Source organism: Trametes versicolor (assembly GCF_000271585.1).
Source record: "Trametes versicolor FP-101664 SS1 unplaced genomic scaffold TRAVEscaffold_4, whole genome shotgun sequence".
Classification (NCBI taxonomy): domain Eukaryota; kingdom Fungi; phylum Basidiomycota; class Agaricomycetes; order Polyporales; family Polyporaceae; genus Trametes; species Trametes versicolor.
In genome coordinates, this window is record NW_007360324.1 from 2,263,717 (window position 1) to 2,290,393 (window position 26,677).

A 26,677-nucleotide genomic window follows, 5' to 3' on the forward strand; every position below is an offset into this window, starting at 1 on the left:
AAAGCACAGCCACCACGCGGTATTTGGGCACGGCCGAACGCGCGCTAGAAAGCGTCTTTGGCTTCTCACCCACCTACCAATCCATCATCTCGCGAAAAGAGCCTCTCCTCTTGACATAACTCGCGGTCATCCATGTATTAAGTGTCTTTGGCTGCCCTCGACGCCCCGCTTTGTCTATTGGCTCGCGTTGGAAGGAGTTTCTAGTACTTGAAGGACAGCTCAGCTCGCTATTGCTCACGCTTCTGCCCCACACCGTCCGTCGTGTCTTGATATCCGGCGAGGACCCCCTCCACGAACACCATCTTACTTGACTGCGACGTGCACTATGGAGGTCGACATGACACCGATGCCGATGCGAGTGACGCGTTCCGCAACGAAACGCGCGCGCTCCCCGTCCTCACCTGGACAATATGATCGACCCTCCGTACGTCTTTTAGCCACCAATGTGCGAGGCCGACCTTTTCCTGACCCTATTGCTCTACGACAGAAACGGGTAGCTAGCACTCATGACGCGAGCGTGCCCATTGCCTTCCCACCCTTCCAGACTTCCCCGGCATCACACGGTCTCCCCAGCTCTCCTACGTCTCGCCCGCGAAACATGCCGCAGGACTGGGTGTCGCAAACGCAAAGCATGCGCCTCGAGAGCCCTGCTTCAGAGCAGAGCGGGTTCAGCACGCCCATGACGGAAGAGGGCGGAGACGTGCGCATAGATGAGGTCATGACTGACGAACCCATGGTACGTCTCTCTCCCTTGGCAATACTCTACCTCTCCAATACTAACATTTCATCGATATCAGCCAAACGACGAGAACACAATGTCTGTATCACCTCCACGACCATCCCCATACTTATCAGTCTATGGACCATCATTATCATCCCTCCGTCCACCCGAGGCAGCATACCCCTCCCGAAGAGATATACACCAGTCCCAGAACCCCAACCGCCTTCAAATACCCGCAATCCAGATACAAGCCGCGACCCCGTCCCCCGTCCAGATGTACACACAGCCCCCGCTCGACAGCCCATCACTCTCCTCGACCTCTTCCGGACCCACCTTCGCCTTCGAGGACGCTTCCATGTGTTCCCCCTCCTCTACCTCATCCCCACACGCAGGCTTTAATGCCCAGTCGCAGCAGACACCAACTTCTGCAACGACGAAACGGCAGCGCTTCACCATGGGCCCTCGCGCGGACTGTGAACAGTGCCGGATGCGCGTCAAGGGCCATTATATGCACTTTGACTGATATTTGACGTCTCCCCGGTTCCGTGCCAGTATTGTCACCTATATCACACGTATCCCATGTTCTCGTAGAGGCGTCTCCTTTCCTGACTGTATACAGGAAGTGTTGTGTTTGGTCCTCCCTTGCTTATACCGCATCCTCAGATATGACCATAATAGTTATCTAGGTCCGTTCCCTCTGTCGCACCCTCGAACTGCTCTCGCTATTGTTTTACACCAAACGCTGATTCACCGGTACAGATTACACGTTGTGTTGGTCCCTAATGCATCCATGATTGTGACATAATCACCCATACATGCCTTGTCTGCCCATTTGACCCAAGGGTGCTTAGTTGCCGAACGCACTCCTCTTCTTCGCCAGCTCGCGATAGTTCTCCACATTCTCAGCAATGACGGACCATCTACCAAAACGATGAGCACATCAGGACCTGTAGTAATCCTGGCTATCGAGTACACTTACTCCGGGAAGACCATTCGCAGACGGTCATAGTGATATTCGGGGTACTTCTCCTCGATCGCCGCAATCAACGCGTCATACGCAACCTAGCAAGCACCTCTCAGCTTCATCCAGTCACCCTCCCAAAAACCACCACGCACCTGATACCCCTTCCCGTTCAGATGCAGCCCATCCACCAAAAACTCGCCCACCCTCTCCTCATCCCCACCCGCCGCCTCCCATATCTTCCCCCACACATCCGCGACCGCGACGCCCTCCCTTCCCGCGACCGCCCTCACGCCCTCCGCATACCGCCTGCTCTCCTCCAAGCTCCGATCCGGGGCCTGCACCGCGCTCCCCGTGAACCCCGCGAGCGCCGCCGCCCAGCGCGCGGGCTGCACCGGGGGCGGCGTGAGCAGCACGACGCGCGTGTCTGGGGAGTACCGCGGGGACTCGGGGGAGCGCACGGCGCGCACGAGCGCGGCGAGGTTCGCTTCGTAGCGCGCGAGCGGGACGTGCTGCACGCTGTGCGGGAGCGCAGCGTCGTTCGCCCCAAGCCAGATCACGAGCAGGCGCGTCTTCGCGGCGTGCTGCGCTTCGTGCTGCGTTGGGAAGCACTAAAAAAGAGGGGGCGTTCAGATGAGGTTGGGCGTTGGGAGGGTGGTACGCAGAGGTGGGTACGGACCTGCTCGAAGACGGGGGTGATCCAGTCGGTGTTGTACCCGCTGAGACCACGGTTGATCACGTCCATCTTGCGCGAGTAAGCCTCTGCGGGGCGATGCGCATGCAGAGGTCAGCTACACCTGATCAATATCGACCACCTTGTGATATGCCATATAGCATCGCACGGGTCGAATCCGGGCGCACCTGTGAGCTTGGTAGCAAGCCCATCTGGGCTGGCAGCAAACTGGGTAATGGAGTCGCCTAGCAGCACGATCGCGTCTTGTACGTAGGCCGTCATGTTTGTTGATGTAAGTTACAATAGGCTTGCAGTAAGAGATCCTGGCGGAAGAAAGAGATCTGCACGATGATGATAACGTGCTGACTGCTTAGTGGGAACTTTCTGTGACACTATCTATATCCTTGTAGATCGCTGCGCGGAGCATCGCTGTTAGTAATGCTGCGGACACAGTTGCGCTTAAAGCAGCCGCGGTGGTCGAAACCTAGTCGAAACCAGTCCCGTACGCTGTCGTGCGAGGGAAACATTTGACATGCGTTGATGGGATGGGAATAAGTTCAATAAAGAGCACTGGCACGCACAGCCATCCGGATTATACATCGAAGCCTGAAAATAACCAGCATGCCAACAGACAGAGAAGAACCTACACGGCAATATGATAGCAAGTACGTCCGTGTTCAAAAAATTCTGCAGAGTTGAAAGCGTAGACTAGTGTATGAGTGTCTCGACGACGTTCACGTCAAGCTCTCTGAGGCATGCCAGAAATTCGTCGTCCGATCCGATGGCATCGCGTACCTTCAAGCTCAAGGTAGGGAATCCCCACTCATTACGCTTGCGCAAGGCGTTGACCAAGCGATCCCCCAGGTCGCGGGTGAGCGGCAAGCTGACAAGCTCAAGGCACTCCAGCGCGGGGCACGGGAAAGGAAGGGTATGAGAAGGGTCCCCACCAGGGCGCCCCAGGGCGTCGATAGCAAACGACAGGTCCTCGATGGTAGGTTTGTCGAAGAGTAAGTGGCGGAGACGGGGAACCCGGCAGAAGACGGCGTGCCAGTCTAGGGCGAACGCCGACATCGATGAGGATGGAGAGCCGATGGTCTTGATTACTTCGAGCGACTCGGACGCTGCTGTGGGCACGCATGGAAGCGTCATGTTACGGGCTTCGTCCGTCAGTGTCAACGCGATGGTAGGGGCGTGGGCCGGGAAGAGAGTAACGTGGGCATCGCCGTTGTCGGCCACCTCAAACATCACACTGGTAATTGCGCTTAGACCTGGGAGACGGCGCCGATCGAGAGGGAGGGCGGCGATGAAGGGGCCTATGGACGGCCACGTGGAGCACACGGAGAGGGTGTAACGAGTGAAAGCGGGGAGCGTGAGGTGTGAGAGGACACTCGCGGCGAGCTCCGGCGAAAGCCCATCGACCGAGAACACGGAGAGCAGCGGCAAGGCGACATCCCACGAGCCGTCGCGGGGCGGTGTACTGTCCTTGAGGTCTCCTTCCACGCGGAGGCGTAGCTCGACCAGCTCAGGGCATCGTCTGAGGATTGAGATGAGTCGGCCCACGGTAAGCCCGGTGAGACGCGAAGTGCCGAGGTCGAGGACGGATAGGTTGGAGTAGACGCCAGTACTCCATGGGATGACCATGGGTCGCATGTGGAGATAACGTAGGGAGGGACTGGAGGATGGTAGAGTTCGCGCGGTGGCTTCATCTTCGCCTGGGGGAGGGTAGAGATCCAAGTCCAATATCTCGGTCCATTCGCTGTCCACACCAGGCCCGAGTATGCACAGCGTTTCGAGGTGCGGGGAAGGTCTCCACGAGAGCTGTTTCGCGACCTGGGCCGCAGCCGCGAGGCCACTGGCTTCGATTATGAGTGAGCGGAGGCGGCTCTGCAGATTTGAGAGGAACCGGAATTCGATTGCCTCGTGCGCATCTTGCAGACGGATATTAAACAAAGAGTTCCTTGACCGCTCGATGAACGCATGCACCCCGTCTCTGGACAGACTCGTGACGACGATGCTGCTCCAAAGTTCTGAGACGTCCAGCGCGATTGCTCGCCATTTCCGACAGACGTGGGTGAGGGCAATGAGGCTGCGGCTTGAGCGTGGATCGGATATGCGGCTGACGTCGTTGAAGATCTGAACAAGAAGTTCTATCGGGAGACGCTGCATGGCATGCGGGCTCCGCTCGTTGCGCATCTCACGCAGGCGAGCGATGGTGTTCTGGAGTTGTTGCTCGTATTGGTCGGCGGCTTCGCAAAACTCTTCGTAGGGCAAGAGGTGAAGCGAGCTCAAATCCGGCTCCCAGTACTGTCGTATGGCTGAGGAAGAGGCATGTCCCCCTCCCGGAGGGTTGCCCGACGGACCTGCCTGCCAGTGAGCCATAAATCTATAGCGACGCTGTCAGACGCTGAAACAGCGTTACTAACCTTCTGCATACCGTAAAACCTAGATTAACAATTTTGGGGATCAGAGGAATGAGACGAGGTCTACGGGATGGCACAGTGCTGGTTATGGAGAAGACGCAAGCCTGGCTGCGGTAGCGCCGTTGAACGTAGTCGTTGTGCCACTCCCAATATGGCTTCCTAGGCGCTCGAACCGCAGAGCAGGTGTGTAGCTGTGTATAATGACTGTGGGGAAGAGGGTGCTATGATCATCCAAAGCCGGGAAATTGTTCAAGTCGCATTTCGGAACTGAACCGCCAGGCCTTATACACGCCCTGCAGTGCATGGTATTCCGAATTACTTGAGTCTTGAGGGAGTGAGCACACAAGCACATACAGTCACTGCGCGCGCTCTGGCCTTTTAATTCCAGGGGATATCGACCGCTTGTCCAACGATCATTCTCGGTGATAGTAGTGCACTCCGAGACCGCAGCAATCAGTCATACTTCCGACCTCCTCTTCCTAGGCTCGGACTCCCCCCATAACCTCCCGCTCGAACTCTCGCTCTGCCCACATCCGGCACTCCGCTCCTAGCGCTCACACTATCCAGCTCAATCGCCTCGCCCTCCTCGATACTCTCCACACTGTCGCTGGGGACCCGTCTATGCCGCACGCCAGGCTTCCCGCCGCCACCGTACGCTGAGCTTGGCGCGCCACCACTTGTGCCGACGCTGAGGATGCGCACAATCCAGTCGTTCAACCAAATCACGAGCGCGAAGACTGGGATCCGGATGGGTACAAGCGGCGACGGGTATCGCACGACGTCGTCGACCGCGCTTCGGCTGCCGACCGACGTCGAGGGGTTGTAGGGGTCGACCGGTAAGGGGCGTGCGTATATCGCCATGATGATGTACTGTGATGGATGATGTGTCAGTCCGGCAAATAAGAGACTATGTCTTAGAGAATCCTACCGCAGGAAAGATGAGAGCAAACAATGCAACATTTGCCAGGCTGCTGCCCCACATGCACAGCGCAGAAGTGGGAAGACCTGTGGAAGTGTATGAGCCTCAAATACCTACACTGTGGACTGGACACCACTCACCGAATGCGAAGTAGTATGCCCATCGCTCTTCCAGATGGCGCACTCGTCTTGAGAGGGAGAATCCTCTCGCTATCCAAATGAACCTGCACAAAGTATTGAATGTCGTATCCTGCTACAGGCACGATGCACTCACTCAAAGCAGTAATAGCTATAGGGCCTGTCAGCACTCTTCCAAAAGCGCAACAACTCAGAGTGACTGCACTCACGCGTCTATCCAGCAGAGAAACACGAAACCGGCAAGAGGTCCAACATACGGGATGTACGCCAGCGCAAACGAAACCACGACGGACGTGCAGACCATGACGCCGCGGTAGGCAGAAGTGGCGAGCGCGTTGAGCATGCCGCTGTATGTATTAGGTGGCTGCGCCGCGGCGCGCGATCCGTGTTGCAGCGTGAAGGTGCGTTTGGCTATGAGCGTGCACCATGAGCTCTACAGTAATCGTGAGAGATGAGTGCGTGAACGGCTCCTCATAACAGGCTGCGAGAGCACCGCTCTTTGCATTGCATGATCAGAGAATGCAAAATATGGCATCACGGGGTGGCGCACACGCCATCCTATGATAACGGCAACGATATTGGCTCATCAAAGTGCGTGTAACGGCCAGGCAGAGGAATGGCATATAGCAACCCAAATCACACGAGCAGGAACTCACATTTAGGTAGAACGAGACGCCAACAACAGGCAGTAGCCAGAGTACCTGGTAGAACCATCCAACGTTGCGATGCAGCCATTTCTGTTGCCCTTGCGCGAGTGGGAGGAGCAGCCAGTCAAAGAAGTAGATGGACACGAGAGAGACGGTGTTAAGCATGAGCGACTTCAGTACGTTCGAGCGTATCTCAGAATCACTATAAAGAGTACATCAGCTCCTGGTAGCATGCATAAACTCTTGCCACGTACCTCGCAATGAGCTTAATCACTGTGTCCCACCGGAAGGCATCAACGAGCCCGCGTCCCGCGCATGTCAGCTGCAGCCAAGCGGTCTCTTGCAGAGATAGGAATGTGGGGTATGTTGCCCTCGATGAGACGTACTGCGGAGCCTGCGAAAAGGTCGAGCCTGAGGGAGATGGGGGCGCGTATTGAGGACGCGCGAGTCGGGGAGGCCTCGACATTGTCTGCGACGCCGACGCGGGGTGGCGGACGGCGAGAACGTGTGCCACCACACGCCCCGGAGCGCCCGTTCAAACTCCCTCCGCCACCGGGTCACAGCCGTGACTGCGTCGCTTTATGGCAAGTCTCCTGGTTCGATTGTCTGGCTGAGGCACTCAGGAACTCGGCACGTCGAACTAATTTCCACTCCGTTGAGGCCTTGAGAAATTTGAGTAAGACGAGGCGTCCATGTACACATTTTTATAAGACTACGAGCTGAACTACACGCGGCCACAGCCAAAGCAATAGAGGTCCGAGTCCGACGCCGTGTACAGACCGATATAATACGCGTAGTTTCACCATCCTATGGACACAACAATGGGGGGCACGATGACTGCGACGACAATGCAAGACAGACACACGACGAGCACAAACACAGCAGCAGACGCGCGATACAACATAGGGAAGCGGCTCCTCCTCTCCCCTCTCCCTCCTCCATCCGAGCGCCGCAGGCGCTCACGAGTTCACCTTCCACAGCTGTCGTCGGCGCAATTTGCGCGTGACGAGCACACCGCCTGATGAGCTGTTCCCGCCAAACGCGAGCACGACGGTTTCCTCCGCGCCTGTGCCACGAGAAATGCCCTGCTTGCGCAGCTCGATGGCATCTTTTGCGAACTTGAAGCGCGAGTGCACGGATCCTGTGCCGTAGAAATTTAAGCACCTTGTAATAAGAGGCGACGCGGATGATAGGGCTTACCTAGCTGGAATGTTGGCGACTCGACTGCCGCCTTGAACAGATCAAACGGCACGCGCGAATACACCTGGATAAGGGTCTCGCGACCCGCGTCGGCGTGTTGACTGGCACCCTCGGGCAATGGCGTCGTAGGAGTCGCCTGTCCGCCATAGTTGACTAGGTTTGGTAGCGTTACAACGAGGAAGTTGAATATGTCCTCGCGCAAGCGGTGCGCGTACGGCCCAAAGATTGCTGTACGCAGGTGTGGAGGTTGATCAACGGTCGGCGTGGATGACCCGTCTGACGAGGCGGGTACGGTGTCGACAAAGTCCAGCCAGGACGGCAGAGTCTCGAGGCTGATCGATTGTTGGCAGATTTCGTATGCATAACTGCATAGTTCTTCCATGCGTCCGAGGAGGCAGCCCGCGGCAAGAACGCCCCGCGCGTTTTCGGGACGGATATTAGCAAGGGATACACCGGAGTACAGATAAGCCAAAGCTGCGAGAAGGTTAGCGCATGCTCAAGCTACTGGAGAACGGCCTTGCGTACCATGATGAAAGCCCTAAATGGAGTATGAGCGATAATTTCTACTGATAACGATGAAACAGCTACGCACCTCATCAGTGACCTCCGGTTCTTGTTCAAGATTAACGTAGATTATGTGTTGACCACCCGTTTGTGGAGACGTGGACATCAAGTGCGCAAGGTATGGAGACCGGGACAAGATGAGTGCGTGTAGTCGGTATATAGTCCCGCGGACATGCTACACCGAGCGTCAATGACACTCGAAGCGCATGGAAAGAGTAAAGAGAACACACTAGTAGTGTATCGGCGTAATTCTATGACTCGTGGTCAGCGCGCGTCACACAAAGGACAACAGAGAGCACGTACTCCGGTCTGGAATCCAGACTGGTATAGGTGGTTCACAATGTCTTCATTGTGCATCTGATAGATAGACGGTGGTCTGTCGGCGGACATCGGGTCAGCACAATCGCGCTCGCAAGATCGAGAGCACGTCCGGAAGGTAGATCATCTCATCTGAGAACAAGACGCGACAGATAGACGCCCCAGCGACAAAGAGGAAAAATCTCCCCGTCCCATAGAGTTCGGCTCGTCGCGACAATATGGTAAGGCTGAAACCGTACAAGACCGCCTGCACGCGCGAGCGATACTCCACGCGAGCACAAGGTCCTACGCACGTCATACTTTTTCACTTCGCTAGAGCCTCTCACGCGCGCCTCTGGTCGCAAACAGCAGAGCAAGTGTGCCTACACGACCACGCGAGCCCGCTTCTCCTGGCATACAGCACAAGCAGTAACCCGAGTACTCACTGAGCATATCCGTTGGTGGCAGGGACGCTTGCGCTCGTAGAGGGGCTGGTATGATTCGTGTACCCATCCTCCGCGCCCGATGCTGCCACGCCGTTGCTTGGTCCGCTGTGTCCGTTGATCATCGTTGACATGGTGTGTATGATATTCCCGGAGCTCGAAGAACACAAAGACGCGATTGATGAGGACAGCCAAGGACAGCGGAGGGAGGCCGTACGAGCAGGGTGAAAGAACAGACGAGCACCTCAGACGCCCACGCGACACGCGAAAGCTCCTCAGTCACGCTACAGTCACCAGCAGTCACAGAGTGATCACACAGCCAGTTTAGGAAGGCGGCAAGTGGTACCGCTGTGGCTGCTTTCGTTTTCTGGTGTTCAACCACAGCGGACATCCTAGGAACCTGTTATATGAGCAGCTGGTGTTTGGAGAAAATGTCGGTGAGTTCTAAATGATGGCGTGGGATGACTGCGATTCTCACTGGTGGTCTTCGAGGACAGTCAGCGCTCGTAGTACCATGAATGCATGTTTCTTCCACTGGTATCACTGCATACCGTAACGGAGTACGAAATATGCACATGGGTCCTCCGCCAGACAGTCAAGCTTATAGGTTAGTCTCGGGCGAGCTAGCGATTACATGGTCAGGCTTAGGGCCTGCGTCTTGTGCTTGAAAGTCGAGGGGAACTTATCAATCAGCTCGCGACAAACAGCGAGCTGCAGCACCACTTGCAGCACCGAAGATTGATATGTACGCGGGTCTAGGCGCATCGTTCAGAAGCGTTGAGTCCATTGCTATACAATCATCGATATTCACAGGGAAGTCAACGCTCTTAGCTTGAGAAGCCTCCGACTGTATTGCTCATCTCATGACAAGCTCACCGCAATTGAATCCATCCCTCATCTCCAGTTCGCCAATTTCGTGCACACGACACGCGACCACCCTATTCGACACTTGAAGCGAGGATCTACGGACCGTTCTCCTGCGAGGGCGCCGGACAGAGTGCGGGGAGACGTAAAAGCGAAGGTCGCCTCGACAAACTGTGGCAAATCCTTATTGAATGTCGCGTGCACCCCGTAGCTTACACATCCCCGCGCAGCCGCCCCTCTCGGAGGGCACAGACCGCTCTCGAGCCCTGCTCACCGACAGACCCCGCGCACCCGTTCCGTCCAGCACATGTCCTCCCGCTCCTCACGCCCCGCGTCCGGACTCCCAGCCAGCCAGTTCAAGAAGCCGACCATGTCCGTCACCTGCCCATACCGAACTGCCTCGCTCCCCATTGACCCTGAACCCTCGTCTTCGCCTTCGCGCCGGGTTACAGGTTCCTCGGCGAGCGGGGCCGGCAGCGCGTCCATCGCCACGAAGGATCGCATCAGGTTGTCTGTGATCCCCAGCGCCCGCGCCTTCGCACCACATATCGGTGGGTACCCCGGTGGCGGGCTGGCATATCTTGGGCCCTCTTCTGCCACTTCCGGGGCTTCTGTGTGGCCATGAGCCAAAGGAAGCAGCGTACGCGAAGCGCAGTGAGGCGAGGACGCACCGTCGATTCTCCCCCGACCTTCCGACGCGCCACCGCTCGGGCGCTGCGTCTCCACGTCCGTCGTCAACGCGGGGGTGATCTAACGCAATGCAGGCACAGAGGCGCGTCCCCGGAGGGTGTTCGACGCGATAGGCAGTCGGTCAGCACAGGTCCGCGCCCATAAAGCACGGGTAAGGGAACATCTGCTGACCATGTGCGACCGGTCGGAGGCAAAGTGATCAAGATACACGTCGGCGCGTATGACTCTGAACACGCTATGCGAGATCGTGCCGCACGCAGGGAAGCAATGGGAGGGCGATCTGATGAGTGCCGTGGGGACACGCGGGGACGCGTTTAGGGCGTGCGGGGCGTACCTGTGGAACCTCTCGTCGACGCAGCTGCGGGCGCGCGCGGCGGCATAGGGAAACGTCCCCGCGATGTAGTCTGGGCGGCGCGGTCAGCATGCGCAGCGGACGTGCGCGGCATCAGGAGCGCGATCGTGTGCTCACGCGCGCTCGAGCTCGTGCGATCAGGGCAGAGCGAACGGTCATTATCACGTTCTACCGGAGGGCGGGAATGGCGAATGAGTAGAGACAGAATGCTCACCTATCCATGAGCAGGGCACAGGGAGGGTCGTGTCAAAATCGTAGACCCAGGCATGGCGCTCCGCAGTGCCCTGCGAGTCCGACTCGGGCGTGGGGGCGCCATCAGACCCGGGGTCAAGTGGGGTGCGGGGTAATAGAACGAGTACGACGTGATAATCCCAGACGACGACGCCACTAGGTGTCTTCTGGCTCCAGAGAGCGACCTAGACGGTGGAGGAGGTCAGCCAATGTCCGCTGAGCGTCGTCGCCGTACATGTAGTCGGTGGCTCAAGAAGGCCCGGCTTTATAGTTCCAGCAGCTTTCATATCGAGAGGCCGTCTCGGACGTTTTTGCTCTCATGGAGCTTGGAGCACCCTATATTGAACGCGACAGCTTGAATCCGGCGCTGGAGCCAGGACTCTTGCAGGAGTGCAAGCGGGGCATAATCCTGTCGGACGCCTGGCATGTGCTAAGTAACAGACCAAGTGTAGAAAAGCTGTCTATGCGTCAAGCTACCTCGAGTAACATAACATACATCGAGTGAGCTATAGCGCAAGACTGTAAGAACGCGGACAAGACGGTGGTGCGGCCGATATGAAAGATGCTGTAGCCACTTTGAAGTGCAGTGGAGAGAAGGTAATTGAATCACGGACCGTTTTACCGCCGTTGGAGATGAAAACGACGTAGATCTGCCACGGCCAGGGCCCACGGTCGTCCGCAGTGGAGTCGGCATCCGAAAGTTGAGTAAATGCTTGAGCGAGGAGGTAGATGTTCTCTTCACAATAGCAGGAGGTATAGACGCTGTCGGAAGGGAGTGGTGGCGGAGAGGTGTCGATGTTGGAGAACAGTGGTGGCGGAGGCATGTCGGTTTCGGACGAGAGTGGTGGCGGAGACGACTCCGGAGAGAGAGCATGGTACATTATGATTGCGATGGTGCAGAAGACAGGTGAACGAGCCAGATGGTGCAGAACGTAGGTAGAGAGCAAGATGCAAGATGCGAGCGATACGTAACATGAGTGAAAGATACGCCCGGTCCTAGTAGTGACCACGATGGCCCATTACCCTGCGCTATTTACAGGAACCCTCCTAAGTATAATACAATGCGACTCGGCATGCTTCGCTTGAGTAGACCTGAGGGTATGGTAGTGCCGGGCGGCGCGGGGCTCGCCGCGAGGAGTGGGGGTGCGCGGTGGGAATGACTCGCAAGGCCGGTGCATAGTCGTGACTTCGTGATAGACAGTGGTGGGATGATCTGCGCGGACCGAGTTGAGCAACTGAACTGAACGAGCGGAAAGAGGGATGGCGCGCGAACGCGGAGCGGGATGGAGAGCGGGAGGGAGGAAGCGCGACTCACAGTGGGTATAGAACATCACATGGGGTATGAGGGGTGATTACATCACTGGGCCTTGCCCTGCTTCCCCGAGGACGGGACCGCGGAGGGTAGAGGGACCTGGTCGATGCCCCATGACCCCTTGCCATGGAACGCGTCCACGAACTTCTTCTTGAGCAGGATGTCCTCGAGCTCTGGTGAGGAGCGCTCTGGACGGAAGGGGACGAAGATGGGCTTGTGTCCGGATGACTTGGGCGCGGCCCGCTTGGGCTGTGGCGCGTGGACGGGGGAGGTGGTGAGGATGATGGGGCCCTGGCCGTTGTTCGCGGGGGACGCTTTCGATGGCGAGTGGTGGGGGTACTGCGAGGGGGCGGCAGGCTTAGGGAGGAGCCCGGAGTTGTTGGTGAAGGGGTGGGTCGCGAGGGGGTCGAAGGACTTGAGCACGGAGTTCGACATGATGTGCGGTGAGAGTTGGGTGAGAGTGCGGTGGCTAAACGCGAGGATGCGCAGGGGTGAGAGCGAGGGCGAGATTTACGAGTGGGGATGTCCGATGGGATGAGGGGATGAGGGGAAAGTGGAGCAGGAGTACTTATACTCGGATTGCGATGAGGATAAAAGAAAGAAGAATAGCGAGCCCTGGCCGCTAAGTTGTGGCATGGGCTCGTGCCCGATGGAACGGACGGAAGAGAGGGCCGGGAAAACCACGGTGTCCATGTTTGCGATCGGCTCCCGTTCGGTCACCTGTTTAGCCCTCGTCCCCACATGTCGATCCTCGACCGGGATCCTGGATCGCGGCAGGCGCCCGGTTCCTCCCCCGCCACGCGCCAATTTCGGCTCTGCTCGAATCTACGATCGCGCGCATCGCGATCTCGCCGAGAGCCCACTTTCCGCTCCACAACGCCTGTGCTTCCTCCCCCCATCATCCATGGCCAATCATATCCTAGCTCTTCCTATCGTCTCCCATTCGTCGCCCGCTCGCTCGGTCTTGGGTGTTTCTCCGAACCTGCCGGTCGTCCGAAAGCACTGGAACACTGCTGGTGGTTCCTGTCAGCCGTGCCTGCCCCGGATTGCCTGGGAGCCTTGCGGCAAGAAGGAGATGCGGTCAGCGTCCGTGAGGTCTTACGGCACACGGAGCGCTCTCTGACAGTGCGGGGAAATGATGCAACGACCGCAAATTTGGTCGTCTGCGCACACTCTTCGCCGCCTCGTGGTGGAGCCCGCTTTCCAGCGTGTCCAGAGGCCCCGCCAATAGAGATGTTTCGCAACGCGCGATTTTTCGTGCCCGTGAAGTACCAATCCAGAGCGGAGCAAGGTCAAAGTTCACACGGGAGACACCTGGAGCAAGGCCAAAAGAGCTCCAGCCGAGGCGGGGCAAACGCATTGCGAAATAGCTCTAATGCCTACAAGTACCTCACATAGATGGTGAAGAGTAGTCCAGGTTAGTTTCGTTCCCATCCATTCTGGCACCCGCAGCCTCGCAGTCAAAATGGTCCTGTACACCGCTTCTCAAGGTATATCGACTTACTGATTCTAGCGAAGCGTTGGCCAGCTCCGTAGAGAGTCCCTAGTACGTCTCCAGCCGAAACGAGGTCCGGGTCTGAGTTGGCGGTACTCACGGGGGCGGTTTGATATGCGCCGCGTGTACGGCGTACGTTTTGAGGTATAGGGACCTCTTTGTTCAAGGTGAGTATGCTTGCCACGAGGAATTATGCTCCGCTCAATACAAAACTTCGCTTCGGTGCAGTGCAAAGCCTTGCTAGCCCGGAGTGCCCAATGCCCATGATCATTTGGTCTGTTCGATACGAGGCATAGGGCTCCGGTAACCCCCATCTGTTCTAGGCCTTCCATTAAGCATCTGGGAGGATTGCCAGGGGTCCCGTGTCCATCCATCTCTGCTAAGCCGACTCAACTCATCAGCCTGTACGTCCCGCAACGGGGGAAACATTGACACGATCGCTATCACCCGCCGGCGCCGTATGTAACCATCACTTCTCTTACATGCTCGTCAGTCACGACGCTTGTCGTCGCGCCGACCGTCCGACAGCCTCAGGATCCGGACGAGGCACTGAGTCAACACGGCTTCCCCAGTGCGGGGTTATGGTGCTCACAGCCGCCAAATCCGGTCTATTACTGGCGTTCGGGCTGGTGCAGTGGCGGTTGTGGCACAGCGACTGCCCAAACGGACGGGCTTGGCTCTCAAGAACGCGAGTGCTTCCCGGCCGTTCTACCCGCATACCGCACTGTCATGGTGCGTCAATCCTTCAGTTAAGAATCTATTTTGGAGCCTGGGTACCGCTCAAGGCCCCATCGCTCATGCAGTTTCATGACGGCCTGTGCTTGCTATGGAGGGTCGTCCGACTACGCATACCCGCCCATGTGTCACCCTCTTGTTGCGTGCGAGGACGCGGACACCTGCCGTGTCGTAAACAGCCAGATTACGTCGGGCGCGGGCACAGCCAACCCATCGGAGAGGGCGTTTTGCTTCCTCACATTGAACTCAGATGACTCAGAATACGTCTGCACACCTTCAGCTCTTCGCCCAACTGACACGCTCTGGCACGGTTCAGGCCACGCGCGGTCCGAACGGCCTAGGAAGCACCTCACGCATTCCCGCAACTTCAGTGCCAGTGGTTTGACGCAAGCTCAAGTGTGGCCTTCGTCCATCTTCTCGCCGCATGGCGAGAAGGCCGTTCTGGGATCCGGTCGCACGATTGGGTAATTATCTACACGTACCCCGCACGAAGACGTGGGGGGCGACCCGACGGTGAATAGCAACGCAGTGCCGGCGCCGCGCTGCCCCACGTTGTCTCCCCGCAGCCCTCCTCGGCCTTGTTCCGCGGTCAAAGAAGCACGAAGGCAAACTCGAAGCGGCAACGGACGCAGACGCGGCCGCGTCAGGTGCCCCGCGCGCGCAGAGTTTGCGTAAACGCGACCGGCCCAGAGGCCCGAAATCCATGAGAGAATGTGTCCTGCTTGTCGTTGCGCGAGCAGACGTGCGCGCCCGCTACCACACCGAACACCCGTTTTGCGCCCTCGGCGACTTGCATCGTACGATATATCGGGGCCCCCGCAGCCCGTTGTGTGCGGGGCGCTGTCACGTTGCTCGTCCGCGTTCGCACCGGTGTCTGAACGTATGGACGTCGGCTTTCCGTGCATCACCAGCTCGAACCGGTCGTTCCGAGCGCACATGGCCTTGGAATCTGGCGCGGACGCTTAGCAGCCACCCCGCGTCTCATGCTAAACGTCGGCGGCCCTCGCGACAACAACGTCAAGGGCACCCCCGGACCACCCTCCGGAGTCCGTACCCCCTTCAATGCATCGCCGACGTGCGCGATCCGCTCAACAAACTTGCACCCTAAACGTGAGCGCGTGCGCGGGCGGCCTGGGGATGAATTGCCGGTGCGCCCGCATCGCGATGCATCCGCCGCTGCGCCTGTGGCACCGCCGGCCGACGCTCGGGCTCGCTCGCGGCAAGGTACCTGCCGTATCCTGCCGCTCCACTCTTCGCTCAACACGCACAACTACGTTCGGGGGACAAACACAGGAGAGGAAATAGCACGGAACAAGACGGAACACGGCGAACAAAATCAGGTTAGTACGTTTTTCATTATCGTCGTCCGCCCTGCGAGTCATCCTGCTCTATTATCATTTCCCCCTCTCCAGGTCCGATCGCGGTCAGATGGGCGGCGCTGCATCGACTGTACGCAGGTCACTCGCCTGCGCTCCACCACCTTAGCATCGTCTTAGCATGCAGAGCGGGGACCCGTCGTCCCGCCGGCATGCACGCTCTCCGGAATCACACTCAGGTTCGCGGAGAAGGTGCGCGAAAGCGGTGCAGCTGCATCCCAGAACGAACGACGCTAATTCGCCGGCCCAGAGCGCTCGATGGGGGAGGTCGATGCAAACAATGACGACACGACGCGCAGATCGACTGCATCCTGCTCGCACGCCGCGTGGGTCGCCCCTACTCGAGAGTTGAGATTCGACGAGTCGATGCGCGATAATTGCGGCACCTGCGCGCCCCCACAGTGGCACTGACATGTACGGCCTCGTACTTCCCCGGGGGGCCAGGAGGGGTGCTCGCGGTTGCAACACCGCGACGCCGCGCCCAATACAGTCGCCTCTCCCGGCTCGGCTTATCGCCAGGCCCGCACACCTCCCGCGCGCAATCGACTCCACCATGCTTGCAGCGGCGGCGGAGACGGCGGCGCTTCGAATGATGTGCGCTGCCCCAATTCGTCGCGCCCCAGGACTTCCAGGACTTCGCGGGGCTTCTGTTCGTACGCCTTGGCTCAGGGCTGGCCTGGGTCGCGCTATCGACGTCTGTTGCGTCATTGTTCCTGGCCCGCTGCGGTGGAGGGTGGGTGGGCGCGCACGATCGTGCACCGCGGGAGGTGCCTGCGAGTTTAGCGTTGTTCGATCAGCGGGCGTACCCCAGCCTTGACCATTTGTAGAGGGGGCATCTGGTGATTGTCCCAGGTGTGCAGAAGAGTGCAGATCCGACCACCATGCGGGTGGTAATGGATGTAAATGTCTCTATGAGCAAATGTTCGATGATCAGCCCTTATTAGACGCATTTGAATCTGAAAATCTTCAAAAAGCATAGGTACGCACCAACTACCATAGAAGTCGAGACGGCGCGGCGAGTACAGATAGCAATTCCTCGTGATATCCGAGGCATAGTTGCATGTGAATGTGTTCGATGTCGGCTCCCATATGTTGTTAACGTAGATCCCTATGTGTGTGTCATTTCTGTGTTCCGACGGTGAGGAAGCTTGTGTCTGCGTTGCCAGTGCCGGTGGTGTATATCATGAAATCGAGATGGTTGTGAGCAAGCCGAAAGTAGGATGCCACGTCGGTTAGATAAGATGAGTGCTCAAGAGCGTCTATCTAATCTCTCGATCAAAGCCCGGGCGCTTCCAGAATTTTTGCCACCGTCCAACGAAAGCTGGGCTTCGAGGTATTCCAGTCTCGACACCGTCCGCTAACTTGAGCTCGTCGTCTACCATCATGTCCACGACGCTTCCATTATTCTGGCACTTGTCCTCAGCAAAGAAGAAGGAGCGGCTTGACGCGTCCGTGAAGCTTGTCGCCGCGCTCGAGCATTTCCAGTCGCAGTTCGTGCCAAAAGACTCGCCGGAAACTTCAGAAGACGAGGACGAGGACGGAAACAAACCGAAGTCAGACGGCCTAAACCACCTCAATGCCCAAGACGTTGCGTACTCAATACGACGTCTTGTACGCGGTCTGGCCAGTCCAAGGGAGAGCAGTAGGATCGGCTTTGCGGTCGCCTTGACGGAGGTGCGTACAGTTAATTCGGAGAGATGGAGGTGGAAGGGTACTCTGCGCAGAAGAATTCCACAAGCTTGCGCTTTGGTATCACTGTTTAACTGCCCCTTGTGCAGTCACGGCATTGAGCGGAGAGGAGAATACTCGTAGTGAGTGCAGAGACGGGCCGGTCGATCAGTCCGTCGCCGTTCTGCTCTGCCGACACGGAACGAGAAACATCGTAACTTGGACACATAGGAAGATGCGATGCCGCGCTTGCAATGCAGTCGAACGTGGAACATTGTAGGGCAAACCAGTGGCAGCCGGATATCCCAGACCCTTCCACTTCCCTTTTTCGATTCTACCCTGTATTCGTTCGCTCACTCGTGACATGCAGCTGTTGTCCAGGATAGACACTGTGACATGCTCTCAGATCGTCCTACTCGTCCTCGACTCGTCAAAAACCCAGGGCTCCATGACCGGCCAGGAAGAACGGGACGTATTCTTTGCCCGTCTGTTTGGTCTCACCGCTGTTATTCAGTCTGGTCTCCTGCTGCGCGAAACGACACTGCCCTCTTCGTCGACTGCTGCATCGGATCTGGAGGGCTACACGGAGGTTATCACTGAGCTGCTCGCGCTCGGAGAGAAGAAGTCTTGGCTGCGCGAGAGCGCCTGGTGGTCCATCGGTCTCGCGGCAGATGCCTTGGCAGCGTCTGCAGTTTCCTGGAAGGGCGAAGCGGTGGACGCGACAATCTCCGCGTTATACTCGGAGACCAAGGCGTGGACGCCCGAAAAGGTCGCGCTCACGCTTAAACTACAAGCCGCCTACCCTTCTCGCGAGTGGAAGAAGCTGCTGGCGCCGACGTTCAAGAACCCTGATCTGCTCAGCACGGGGAATCTCTCGACGCTCGCCCGGATATTGAAGGTACGGTATCTTGGCGCTAGTCAAAATGGCGTTTCCTCGCACATAACACTCACTCCGCGCGTTCTATGCAGGAATCCGATGCAGACGAGGACCAGGAGACAGATGTGCCGAAATCGGGCTCATGGAAGCCGCAGCTGCACTTCGTTTGGGACGTGCTCCTCGATCAGCTCCTCTCCAAGGACGGTAGCGCTCGCGCGTCCAAAGGCACCTTCCCAGAATTTTTCCGGATCGTCGTTGATGGTATGTTGCCTCCCTCCGCCGCTACCGCGCTTTCGCTCCCGGTAAGGCTAACGCTTATCGTGCTGTTCCGCAGAATCTCTGTTCGCTTCGACGTCTTCGCCCGAGCGGAAATACTGGGGCTTCCAGGTGTTCCAGAGGGCGCTGCCCCGCGTTACCGCAGATGACATGCCCATGCTGTTCACGAAAAATTTCATGCGCTCATGGATCAATCACCTATCGAACAGCGACCGCTATCTGCACAAGGCAGCCAGGCAAGTGGTACGTCTCACCGCTCCCTATCTCCGCGGGTGCGCGCCCGCCTCATGCAAAGGCTAACTTTGACTGATGCAGGTAGCAGACATCCAGAACGCAGTCAAGGGGGACCCCCGCATTGGGTTCTCGCTGATCCTGCAGCTGACGGGCGGCAACGGGAGCCGGCAGTTCGACAAGCTGACGAAGACGAAGACGGTTGAGTCTATCCTTACGTCAATGGACGAGGAGGGCATTCAGAGCTACATCGACTTCCTGCTCGAGCAGGTCGACGATGGACCCTCTTCCGAGACGTAGGAGCCTTCTGTTCTCATGCGCCCCTTGCGTCGACGCTGATCGTCCCGTTTTGGTGCAGGGCGGACATCCAAGCTCTCAACACGCGCCGGGCGTGGGTTATCGAGCAGCTGGCCTCGCTCATCCGCAACGGGGCGATTCCTAAGAGCGACGCGTGGATTCAGACGATCCTCGATTGGCTGGCCGTGCATGGTCTGTTCATCGTCTCCAAGAAGTCGGAGAAGAGCGTTATTCTTGCCGTAAGCGCCCCGTCCAGTGCGCACGAGGAACCGCAGGTGTAACTGACTCCGCGCCCCTCAGCTGCGCAGCGTTCCCGCCCCTGCGTTCTCGGAGGAATTGCGGAAGATCTGCCGCGATCGCCTACTCGCGTGTCTGGCCGAGTTGACGGTACAGACGACGCTCGTGAAGGGTATGTCTTCGTGGCCTATACTCGGGACGCGTCGCGCTGACGGTGACAAATAGATGAGAGCAAGACGGCGAAAGTCGCAGGGGTGGCATCTGACGGAAGGTTGTGGGTGTCGAGACTACTCTCGACGATCCAGCAGCTTGAGAAAGACACGAAGCACGTCCGCCCGCTCTCGGAGGTCGATGAAGAGGAGACAGAACTGCGCCAGAAGGCCCACCAGATTCTGGCCCGCCTCAAGGACGTGAGTTGCCTTACCCTCCGCCCTCCAAGGCGCCGCACTGAATACATGTACGGCAGGCGCCCGAGGATCAGCGTGAGGCCGCAAAGGGTATTGAGCTGTTGCTCTCGTCGACGCTCCTCCATCAATACTGCGTGGACGAAGATGATGCGGACACAGACGCCCTGGAGGTTCGTACAACGTCTATTCACTCCTTCACTGCCATCTCATGTGATATCCACAGAGCTGCCTCGACGGCGCTTCGCGCATGTTCCCCGCCGAGGCCAAGAAGAGCAAGAAGTCGCGCAAGTCAATGGGCGAAGACAAAGGCAAGGAGAAGGAGCTTCCTGCGCCGATCGACGTTCTCGCCGACACGGTCATTGGCTTCCTCGAGAAGGGCACCGCGTACATGCGGGCGGTGGCCAATCAGGTCTTCTCGCTGCTATCGGGCGCGGTGCAGGAGAGCACGATTGATCTCATTCTCACCGTGAGCGTCCCGCTGCTGTGTGGACATTGAATTGCTTGCTTATCTTCCTGGATGAATCTCGGTGCAGCAATTGGAGCGGCGCGATCCCGAGGAGCTGATGGCAGACGAGGACGAGGACGTCGACATGGACGACGATGAGGAACAGGAAGACGGCGAGGGAGAGGATGACGAATCGTCCTCGTCATCGGAAGGCAACGAAGACGATGACGAAGAGGAGGAAGGGGACGAAGAGGCGGATCTAGAGCTCCGGCGCAAGATCGAGGAAGCGCTGCGTGTCAACGGAATCTCAGCGGCGACGGGCGACTCCGACGACGAATCGGAAGAGGATCTGATGGACGACGACCAGATGCTCGCCATTGACGAGCAGCTGGCCGCGGCCTTCAGGGCCCGTGCCAGCGGGAAGGGGCACCGAAAAGGCAAGTTTTCAGACTTCATGGTTCGCTGTGACCACGCTCAGACTTTCCCCACAGACACCGACGCGCAACGGGAGGCCACTCACTTCAAGAACCGCGTGCTAGACCTCATCGACATATTCGTGAAGAAGCAGTCAACTAGCCCACTCATCATCCGTCTTATCCTGCCTCTGATTGAGCTGACTGTGGCGACGGGTCCGGATGAGAAACAGCTTGCGGACAAGGCGACCGGTATCCTGCGAAGCAGGATTGGCAAATCCAAGGATGTTCCCACCTCGGTGCCGAAGGAGGACGCCGCGAAGACGCTGGAGGAGCTGCACACGCTCGCCAGGAAGGCGTCAACGCCTGAGGTCTTGACCACCCTCAACCAGTGCAGCATCTACCTGTCCAGGGTTCTCTTGCATCACGATGCTTCCGAACCTGTCTTGAAGGCCTATCGGGAGTCGCTCACGGACTTCGTGTCGCGCAAGGCATCGCGTCTCAACCCGACATTCGTCGGCGACTTTGTGAAGCGGTATCCCCAAGCTGCGTGGAGTATTCGGGACGACTTTGTCCAAGCCCCCGGAGTTGCCCTCAATGGCTTCCGTCAAGCGCAAGCCTTCCACTTCATCAACACGCTGGTCAACCAGCTGCAGGCTCTGGTAAGTAACAGTTCCGGCGTCACTCCCTTCGGTAATCTCACACCTCATGCAGGGCGACCGCAAGCCGGAGATACTGGAGTTCATGCCCAAGCTGCGCCAAGCTATCCTCGACACACTCTCCAATGCGTGCACCAGCGAGTCATCGCTGACGCCCGCGCATGCTAAGGAGATCCTCAAGCTCGCTCTCACCTCTGTCCGTCAGACAAAGCGATTCACTGCGACCGTCGAAGAAGCCGCGTCGATCTGGGAGCCTTCGAAATGGACAGACCTTTCCGCGACGCTCGCCGCCAGCGAGCGCTTCAAGTCCGCAGTCGGGCTGCAGGCGATGTGTAAGCAAGTCGTTCAGCTACTACAAGAAAGCAGTACAGCAGGTGCGAAAGCATCGGGCAAGGACAAAGCGGCGACGAAACGGAAAGCGGAGGCGGTGGCTGCGGAGGAGGATGAGATTGAGGGTACTGCTGCGCCCGCCAAGCGGGCGAAGCACAAAAAGGCGCGGAAGGAGAAGAGCGGCTAACTGCTCGATGTACCAGACCGGCCACTCGTACTAGTAGATATCGACTTCAGGAGATATTGCAGGTCGTTTACGGACATGTGTCGCTCGACTTCAGATGAACCGGGTCCGAGACATCGCCGAACGAGTTCCGCGCATTTGCGCATCCTGCGAGATTCAGGCGTTAGCTGTGGACCGGTCCCAGGACGCTACGATCGGCGGAACGCTCACTTGGTCCGCTTGATCCGCTCTTCGATCACAATCTTCATGTTCGCTGCTTTCGTGGTTGCGACCTGCAAAACTGTCTCCGGCAACCCTGCGAGGCGCGCGCATTCCACTCCGAAAGACTCGGTGACAAGGCCAGGCTCAAGGCGGTAGAGGAAGGTGACCTCCCTCGTCCCGTCCACGCGCGTTTCCTCGGTGAAGCCCATGTGCATATTTCCGACGTCGGAGGGAAACATGCGCTCCAGGTCGGTCGCGACCTGTGGATAGTGGGTGATGAATAGTGTCTTGCACTTGACCTCCTGCACGAGATGCTGTAACACTGCGCCCGCTATCGCCATCTATGATCCGGCGACAGTGAGCGGGGGCGAGCGGAGAGTCGAGAAGAGGCCAGGCTTACCCCGTCAAACGTCGACGTCCCTCGGCCGAGCTCGTCTAAGACCACCAGCGTCTTCGAGGTCGCCATTTGCAGGATATCGCTTGTCTCCTGCATCTCGACCATGAACGTAGATCGCCCGCGGGCCAGTTCATCCGATGCTGTGAGGCGCCGTTAGCTCACGCATAACGATATTGCAACCTCTGTCTTCGCTCACCTCCCATCCTAGTTAATATCCCGTCGAGCAAACTAAGTTTCATCGACTTCGCTGGGACATACGACCCAATCTGCGCCATCTGCAGGAATCACATAATGAGTAGTATGCCAATGAAGACGGAATTTTTTACTCACGACGGCACACAGTGCGGTCATCCGGACCGCAGAACTCTTTCCGCCCATGTTCGGACCTACGCGGCTCGTGTCAGCGTATCCTACAGGCGATGGCCAATCCGTACGCACCAGTAATGATCCTGTGCCTGGTCTCACTCCCGCCCATCCTCACAGAGTTCGGGACAAACGGGTCCGTCCGCAACGCCTCGATCATAGGATGTCGACCCTCCACGATCTCAAGCACATCATTCTCCGAACCTTCACCTTCCTTACGGTCTACGAACTCGGGACGCGCATACCCTTCCTGCGCAGCGACCTGCGCGAGGCTGAACAAGCAATCTGCCACTGCGAGCTTGTTCACAGCGTCGCGAAGGAGCGCGTAGTACTTGTCGGTGATTTCCGCGAGGAAAGTGAGGAATGCCTTGCGGGCTTCTATGGCGAGGCCCTCTTTGTACTGCGCGCGCTCCTGCAGCTTCGCGCGCACTTCGGGCGTGTGATATCTACGCGCAAACTTCGTGCTACAGCCAACCTAATGTTTCAGACATGTGGAGGGTGAGCTGCAAAGCGAACTACTGTACCTAGAGAGCAGCGTCCAATTCACGGGGATGTCCCTGCGCTCGTCCTTACGGATTTCGACGACATACTGCACGAGGCGAAAACGTCAGTCACTTTCGTCGTGGATGGTATGGCAAAGTACCTCTTCGCCGTTCCACTCCGTATACTTCAGCGCTGGCTTCTTGAGAACCTTGCGGATCGTCTTGAGCTCGTCCATCAACTCGGACTCGGCTACTTGTATGCACTGACGCATCCTCAGCGATGAGCAAAACTCTGGACACCAGAGAACCGTTTTACCCACCGCAGTCAACGAGTCCAACTCCGGAAACCGATCTATGTCCGTCCACATAGCCTCCTCCTTCCCCTGCTCCGCCGCCGCGAAGTCCACCGCATCACAGATCTCCTTGACCGGGTCCCTCAGTCTCGGCAGCGACTCCACAATTCCCACCAGCAGCCCCGCGTGCAGACCCGCAGCCGGCGCGGCCTGCTGCGACTGTGCGGGGTGCGGGGGAGTGAAGGTCGTGGAGACTCGGCGAAAGGCTTTGAGAAGAACGGCGAGCTCCTGCGGGGTGCATTTGCCGTATTGGATGCGGCACAGTCCGCGCGCGAGGTCAGGGAGCCGGCGGAGGAGCTCGCGCAGTTGCGTGAGTCGGGGCGACCGGTTCGAGAGGATCTCTTCGACGGCGTCCGTCCGCTCGCGAAGGGCACTGTGCGAAAGTGAGCAGCGAGAAAGCTCGATAATGTATGGCGAGGAGAGCGTACGCTGCGTCGACAAGGGGTTTCCCTACCCAACTTCTCAAAAGCCGGGCACCAAACTTCGTCGAAGTCCGGTCCAGTATCCACATCAAAGAGCCCTTGGTAGTGTAGTCCGTGTCGTTGACATAAATCTCTCTACAAAATGTCATGAATACCTGTTTTGCATAAATCTGCTTACTTACAGAACTGTGCACTTACAGGTTTGTGAGCGTATTGGCGTTCAGTAGCATGTGTGTGCGTTCAGTAAACTTGGAGAAGAATCGGGTCTCTCGAAGAGCATCTGCTACGTTGAACGTGGCCAGATAATTCAGCGACTGAGCGAGGGTGATGACAACGATCTTCGAGAACTCCGTAATCGCTGCCATCAAGTCTCCTACGTCGAATAGTGTTGAGAAAGGGCGCGGGAAGGGGTACGTATGAGTGCAAACCGTTGTTGAAACCTTCCGACGCGTTAGCATGTGTCTTGTCGGTGTAGAACTTCGACAGAATCGCGAAGGCATCTGTGTACGCCATTTGCTTAGAAAATCGCTCTATGCGCATTCGATGCTCGGTGTGCGAGTGTCTGAGGGAAGACTGAGCATGAATCATATATGAAGGAAACTCGGGGAACACTTACTCGGTGAAGTGTTTGATCATCTTCTCTGTTGCAGGACTGAGTTTCTTTGACGGCAGCAGGAGTTCGTAAGGTTTTGTATGAACCATCCTGGTCTGCAGTCAGATAATTAGCGATGCAGTCACTTCGTTTGTGTTACTTTACACGTACCTCCAGTTCGGTACGCATATGGTTATCTGAGGTTGTATTTATAAGTTATTAAGTAGAACGCGCAGGGCGACCGCTTCACCTTCGAACTCGTCCCATACGACATCCCCAGTGCTCGGAGATATGGCAATCATGGCTATAGTGACTCGCTCATCTGTTCCCATACCGCCTTTTGGCTCTTCCAGGAAGCACATAAGCGGAGGTGCTGAGTTCGGGTCCAACTCATCCACAGAGTTGAGATCGTCTACGAACCTACACAATAGTGAATATACGTTGATATCAGCTATCATACAACTCACGTTGCGGCGGTGTACATATGTGTCACTTCGCGGCCGAAGAGTTCGTTGCGAGTCTCTCCAGCCTTCTTCAACGCTGCCGTTTCCGTCTGCTCTACTATGCCGACCTTGTAGCCATGCGACAGCAGTCTGATGGGGAAATGTTCAAGCAAGATACTACCACATGAAGTGTGTAACGTACTTCTTCATATGTACATCGCGACGATGTAACGGTATCATGGCGGTCAAGAAATTCCGCTTAGGAAAGCAGACCATTCCCAGCTCCTTGGATGCAATCTGCGCAAAGAGTGAGAGACCATTGAAGCGTGCTAAAATAATGCAAACCTTGGCGTCCTCATCAAAGAAAAGCATCTTATACCCGGACTGTATCATGAGGACAGTACCAGGGTATTTCGCTTTCAACTCTCGGACCTGTGTGCAGTCAGCAAACGGGTGGAACACAACTCAAAAATGGCCTACTTGTAACTCGAATGGGGTGTAAGGCTGTCCGCTTGGGCCAATTTCTTCTGTCTTCTGGCTCTTGGAACGGCTGGGGCCAGCGACAGGAGGACCCGTCTTCTTCGCTGTACCCTTCCCCTTTCGCTTCCCTTTCGAGCTCGAGCTGCTGAACATCTCCATCAACTCGCCGAACTTCTGTTCTGCGTCGTCTACGTCATCTTCCGCGGGCGCAGCCAATATTTCCGCTTCCTCCTCCACGTCCGAGCTGGGAGCTGCGTCGGCCGAACGGTTTGTGTTGTTGAAGACATCGGCACTCCCCAACAGGATTCTCTTCGCTCTCTCGTGTGCGTCACGCTGCGTAGCGTCTTCAATCACTTTTTGCGATTTGCTCGGTGAACTGGGATTGAAGCGCCATTGCTCGGCATGTCCGCCGCTCTTCGTGGCCGCAGCCCCAGATTTGGATGCGGACGCACCTGGTCGTCGGGGAGAGAAGAAGGTGCTGGTTGTGGTTCTCTGTCTCTTACGCACGGGTGCAAGTTCCTCATTCTCCGAGTCGAGAGTGAGATCAATGGGAGAGTTTCCTCTTTTGTTCTTGCTGCCGGCCTTCCCCTTCGTGGGTGTGCTGGGCCCAGATGTGGCCCCTGCAGAGCTTTGAGACTTGGAAAAGAATGAGGATATTGTAGCCTGCGTTCCATGCGGGGCAGACATCGACTCTGCCAAAGTGAGGCCTCCAAGACGTGCGCGAGGGCCAAAGTTTAAGATGCGGGGAGGAGGCAGAGGAGGCAGGTGGCGTCGGCTTAGACGCGCAGCTCGATCACCGCATCACTCAGTAACGCGTCCGTCACGCGACTGTCACGGGCACTTGTACGCGTCTCATCACGTGCTAGGCGCCGTCTTCCTCTCC

General features: G+C 57.5%; 7 protein-coding genes across 7 annotated transcripts; 1 reads left to right on the forward strand and 6 right to left on the reverse strand.

Moving 5' to 3' along the window:
- Positions 1-1,092: 1,092 nt before the first annotated feature.
- On the reverse strand, positions 1,093-2,673 carry TRAVEDRAFT_165799 (SGNH hydrolase). The gene is made up of 5 exons (XM_008038765.1): positions 2,544-2,673; positions 2,362-2,444; positions 1,838-2,293; positions 1,701-1,783; positions 1,093-1,641 (listed from the first exon to the last, which is right to left on the reverse strand). Exons 1-5 carry the CDS (start codon positions 2,635-2,637, stop codon positions 1,569-1,571), a joined length of 789 nt encoding a protein of 262 aa, XP_008036956.1. The 5' UTR covers positions 2,638-2,673; the 3' UTR covers positions 1,093-1,568.
- A 2,457-nt stretch (positions 2,674-5,130) lies between these two features.
- On the reverse strand, positions 5,131-6,944 carry TRAVEDRAFT_165801 (uncharacterized protein; the record flags this gene model as incomplete). Its single annotated transcript, XM_008038766.1, has 7 exons — positions 5,131-5,645; positions 5,704-5,780; positions 5,835-5,917; positions 5,968-5,982; positions 6,041-6,264; positions 6,488-6,680; positions 6,733-6,944. 7 exons carry the CDS (start codon positions 6,942-6,944, stop codon positions 5,229-5,231), a joined length of 1,221 nt encoding a protein of 406 aa, XP_008036957.1. The 3' UTR covers positions 5,131-5,228.
- Positions 6,945-7,160: 216 nt separating this feature from the next.
- On the reverse strand, positions 7,161-9,186 carry TRAVEDRAFT_165804 (uncharacterized protein). Its single transcript, XM_008038767.1, has 7 exons — positions 8,986-9,186; positions 8,546-8,618; positions 8,473-8,493; positions 8,271-8,417; positions 8,204-8,216; positions 7,679-8,152; positions 7,161-7,619 (listed from the first exon to the last, which is right to left on the reverse strand). Exons 1-7 carry the CDS (start codon positions 9,114-9,116, stop codon positions 7,438-7,440), a joined length of 1,041 nt encoding a protein of 346 aa, XP_008036958.1. The 5' UTR covers positions 9,117-9,186; the 3' UTR covers positions 7,161-7,437.
- Positions 9,187-10,013: 827 nt separating this feature from the next.
- TRAVEDRAFT_71054 (uncharacterized protein) lies at positions 10,014-11,943 on the reverse strand (the record flags this gene model as incomplete). The annotated part of the gene is made up of 6 exons (XM_008038768.1): positions 10,014-10,457; positions 10,518-10,596; positions 10,708-10,771; positions 10,871-10,940; positions 11,103-11,304; positions 11,734-11,943. 6 exons carry the CDS (start codon positions 11,941-11,943, stop codon positions 10,117-10,119), a joined length of 966 nt encoding a protein of 321 aa, XP_008036959.1. The 3' UTR covers positions 10,014-10,116.
- Positions 11,944-11,987: 44 nt separating this feature from the next.
- Positions 11,988-12,936, reverse strand: TRAVEDRAFT_64141 (uncharacterized protein). Its single transcript, XM_008038769.1, has 2 exons — positions 12,435-12,936; positions 11,988-12,332 (listed from the first exon to the last, which is right to left on the reverse strand). The coding sequence occupies exon 1, from the start codon at positions 12,864-12,866 to the stop codon at positions 12,477-12,479; it is 390 nt and encodes a 129-aa protein (XP_008036960.1). The 5' UTR covers positions 12,867-12,936; the 3' UTR covers positions 11,988-12,332; positions 12,435-12,476.
- Positions 12,937-17,420: 4,484 nt separating this feature from the next.
- On the forward strand, positions 17,421-22,156 carry TRAVEDRAFT_57898 (DNA-directed DNA polymerase; the record flags this gene model as incomplete). The annotated part of the gene is made up of 13 exons (XM_008038295.1): positions 17,421-17,711; positions 18,076-18,603; positions 18,675-18,843; positions 18,917-19,101; positions 19,174-19,385; positions 19,448-19,625; positions 19,687-19,795; positions 19,849-20,033; positions 20,090-20,200; positions 20,254-20,496; positions 20,564-20,912; positions 20,967-21,550; positions 21,603-22,156. The coding sequence occupies 13 exons, from the start codon at positions 17,421-17,423 to the stop codon at positions 22,062-22,064; spliced, it is 3,606 nt and encodes a 1,201-aa protein (XP_008036486.1). The 3' UTR covers positions 22,065-22,156.
- Positions 22,157-22,267: 111 nt separating this feature from the next.
- TRAVEDRAFT_57899 (mismatch repair protein MSH3) lies at positions 22,268-26,481 on the reverse strand (the record flags this gene model as incomplete). The annotated part of the gene is made up of 19 exons (XM_008038296.1): positions 22,268-22,603; positions 22,663-22,799; positions 22,856-22,934; positions 22,990-23,045; positions 23,098-23,486; positions 23,547-23,611; positions 23,666-23,767; positions 23,825-24,230; positions 24,286-24,414; positions 24,478-24,652; positions 24,708-24,841; positions 24,896-24,987; positions 25,043-25,068; positions 25,122-25,291; positions 25,339-25,464; positions 25,517-25,611; positions 25,660-25,746; positions 25,795-26,382; positions 26,419-26,481. 19 exons carry the CDS (start codon positions 26,479-26,481, stop codon positions 22,268-22,270), a joined length of 3,255 nt encoding a protein of 1,084 aa, XP_008036487.1.
- Between the last annotated feature and the right edge of the window lie 196 nt (positions 26,482-26,677).

Excerpts from the sequence above, each read along its gene's own strand:
- TRAVEDRAFT_165799 (XM_008038765.1), bottom strand. The coding sequence starts at position 2,637 with ATGACGGCCTACGTACAAGACGCGATCGTGCTGCTAGGCGACTCCATT. Across the intron at positions 2,294-2,361 it reads TCACCCCCGTCTTCGAGCAG|TGCTTCCCAACGCAGCACGA; the intron begins GTCCGTACCCAC and ends CCTCTTTTTTAG. Across the intron at positions 1,784-1,837 it reads TGAACGGGAAGGGGTATCAG|GTTGCGTATGACGCGTTGAT; the intron begins GTGCGTGGTGGT and ends GGTGCTTGCTAG.
- TRAVEDRAFT_64141 (XM_008038769.1), bottom strand. The coding sequence starts at position 12,866 with ATGTCGAACTCCGTGCTCAAGTCCTTCGACCCCCTCGCGACCCACCCC.
- TRAVEDRAFT_165804 (XM_008038767.1), bottom strand. The coding sequence starts at position 9,116 with ATGTCAACGATGATCAACGGACACAGCGGACCAAGCAACGGCGTGGCA. Across the intron at positions 8,619-8,985 it reads GCCACCAACGGATATGCTCA|ACCACCGTCTATCTATCAGA; the intron begins GTGAGTACTCGG and ends GTCCGCCGACAG. Across the intron at positions 7,620-7,678 it reads GTCGCCAACATTCCAGCTAG|GATCCGTGCACTCGCGCTTC; the intron begins GTAAGCCCTATC and ends TCTACGGCACAG.